General features: G+C 34.5%; 1 protein-coding gene across 1 annotated transcript; it reads right to left on the bottom strand.

Annotated features, from left to right (window-relative positions):
* Window positions 1-421: 421 nt before the first annotated feature.
* Window positions 422-1,992, bottom strand: LOC110036513 (calreticulin-3-like; the record flags this gene model as incomplete). The annotated part of the gene is given in 7 exon segments (XM_020740980.1): window positions 422-582; window positions 983-1,012; window positions 1,171-1,260; window positions 1,334-1,486; window positions 1,571-1,638; window positions 1,722-1,779; window positions 1,900-1,992. Coding segments are annotated over 6 exon segments (390 nt in total). The 3' UTR covers window positions 422-570.
* Window positions 1,993-2,132: the final 140 nt, after the last annotated feature.

The raw sequence follows: 2,132 nt of genomic DNA, 5'->3' as shown, positions 1-2,132 counted from the left end.
AATCATAACACATCGTGTGGTAATGTGGTTAATACTTTCTTTTGTATACATTTGGTTCAGGTTCGAATCCCATACTTTACATCTATTTTTTTCAAATTAATTTTTACGAGCCAAGTTCGAGCCGAACACGAACACAAATATTTAAATCGAGCTGAACACAAACACACTGTTCACGAGCCAATTTCGAGCACGAGCCGATTTCGCACACGAGCTTTTCGGACGGGGCGGACCCCGAGCCAAGCCTGAGCTCGCTCAAGCTCGGCTCGTTTACAGCCCTAATCGCAGCGAAAGAACAAACACTCATAATTATTTTTAAATTTAAGAAAATTAAAAATAAATAAATTACATAATAAATATATTTAAAAATAAAAATAAAAATTTACTGTTGAAATAGGGATTTATAAGCAATTTTAAACGGGGGACACAAATATTTTATAATAAATTAATAATTCAAAGAAAATTTTGACATTATTTATAGCATTTATTTCAAAAGCCCCTACTCTCTCCCTGCTGCTACCGCTAACAGCACTGCTAAAATAACATTCTTTTGCCTTGATGCAGTCATGCAGCTCAGAGTTCATCCTGCAAAAACAGAATTAATTGCATCTTAGGCTGGAGGCTCTATAATATCCTCTGGTCATTCCTTTTAATATATATATATATATATATATATTGAGTGGTATTTATTTAAATCTTCCATATATGAGGCGTTTGCATACATCTAACACCTAAATTTGCTTTTATACTTATAAAATATAAATCTTCACATCACCCAAATCTTCATAGGTATATATGCACAAATTTAGGTGTTAGATGTATGTAATATATATATATATGTATATATATATATATATATATATATATATATATATATATTAAAAGGAATGACCAGAGGTTATTATAGAGCCTCCAGCCACCCCTAATCTGCCTAATAATTTGAGTACCACCTTCTTAAGGCCAATTATTTCAGAGCAGAACTTACATGATAATCATGATCAAAATCCCGGTAACGCTGCAATAAAAATACACCAATTAGAGTTTTAATTGTATGGATTAAAGGACATTAACTTTCAAGCGTGTTGTTTTGAATTAAAATATGTTTTGTAGAGGTAAATGCTTATAAAAAAAACATTCAATGGGTTCTATTAGGAGTATAGACCAACAACACACCCTTCTATACGCCTCCTTCTCTCGACGATGCCGGTCATATCCCCTATGCCTTCGACGTCTCTCACCTTCTTCCCTTGCTCTCTGAGCTTCCTGAACAATTATTACCAAATTACACATCAATAACAAAGTAAAATTCAATTTGAAATCAACACTTTGTTCATACCACTTCTTCTTTAGCTCTTCTGATTTTCTCTGCTTCCTCGAAGGCTTCCTTCTCAGCCTCTTTATTTTTTGTCCAAAGCTCTTCCACAACTTGCTTCGCATATTCCGGGTCATCGCATACAAGAACATTGTCGAAAACGGAACCAGCCTTTACCTGCAAGTGTTCATAACATCTATGAATATCACATGAAACATTTCATTCTTTCAGCACAACAAATGCTGGAAGTATATTTAATACCTGCCATACTTCAATAGCAACATATTTCACAGGCTTGAGCACATAGAGATCAGGATCATCTTCAAAATCTGTAAAATTTGGCAGGGTACATCACCTGCAACAAGCTTACTTAAAACAAATGAAAATAAAATCACCAATAATCACAACTTACCTGGGTTGTCAATCCATGGAGTCTTCCATTTTCCCATATAGTTGGGGTTTTTGATTCTCTGCAATTTTCATGATTTGGAATCAGTTAGAGCTAATAACTGCTAGAATGTATTTGATGTACCAAGCGCATAACAAGTAAGATGTTCTTTTTGTCAGTAAATAAGTTAGGGATAACAAACCTTTGGCTTCCATGGACCCTTGTATGCTGAATTTGGGATATTCGGTGGCTTCCATATTCCATCTTCATCTTCATCCCACGTATCAGGCTTTTTTTTCCCAGCACATGACAAAAGCACTATTACAATTGCATTTACTACAACTAGTTTATGTAAACAGGAAAAAATATTACGTTAGGAATCTGAACGTAGAGCTACGTTCAGACTACAATAGTCACTGTGTTATAGGAATATCC

Source organism: Phalaenopsis equestris, unplaced genomic scaffold, assembly GCF_001263595.1.
Source record: "Phalaenopsis equestris unplaced genomic scaffold, ASM126359v1 Scaffold207650, whole genome shotgun sequence".
NCBI lineage: Eukaryota > Viridiplantae > Streptophyta > Magnoliopsida > Asparagales > Orchidaceae > Phalaenopsis > Phalaenopsis equestris.
Note: the sequence above shows the minus strand (reverse complement) of the source record. Positions and strands in the feature narration are given on the sequence as shown.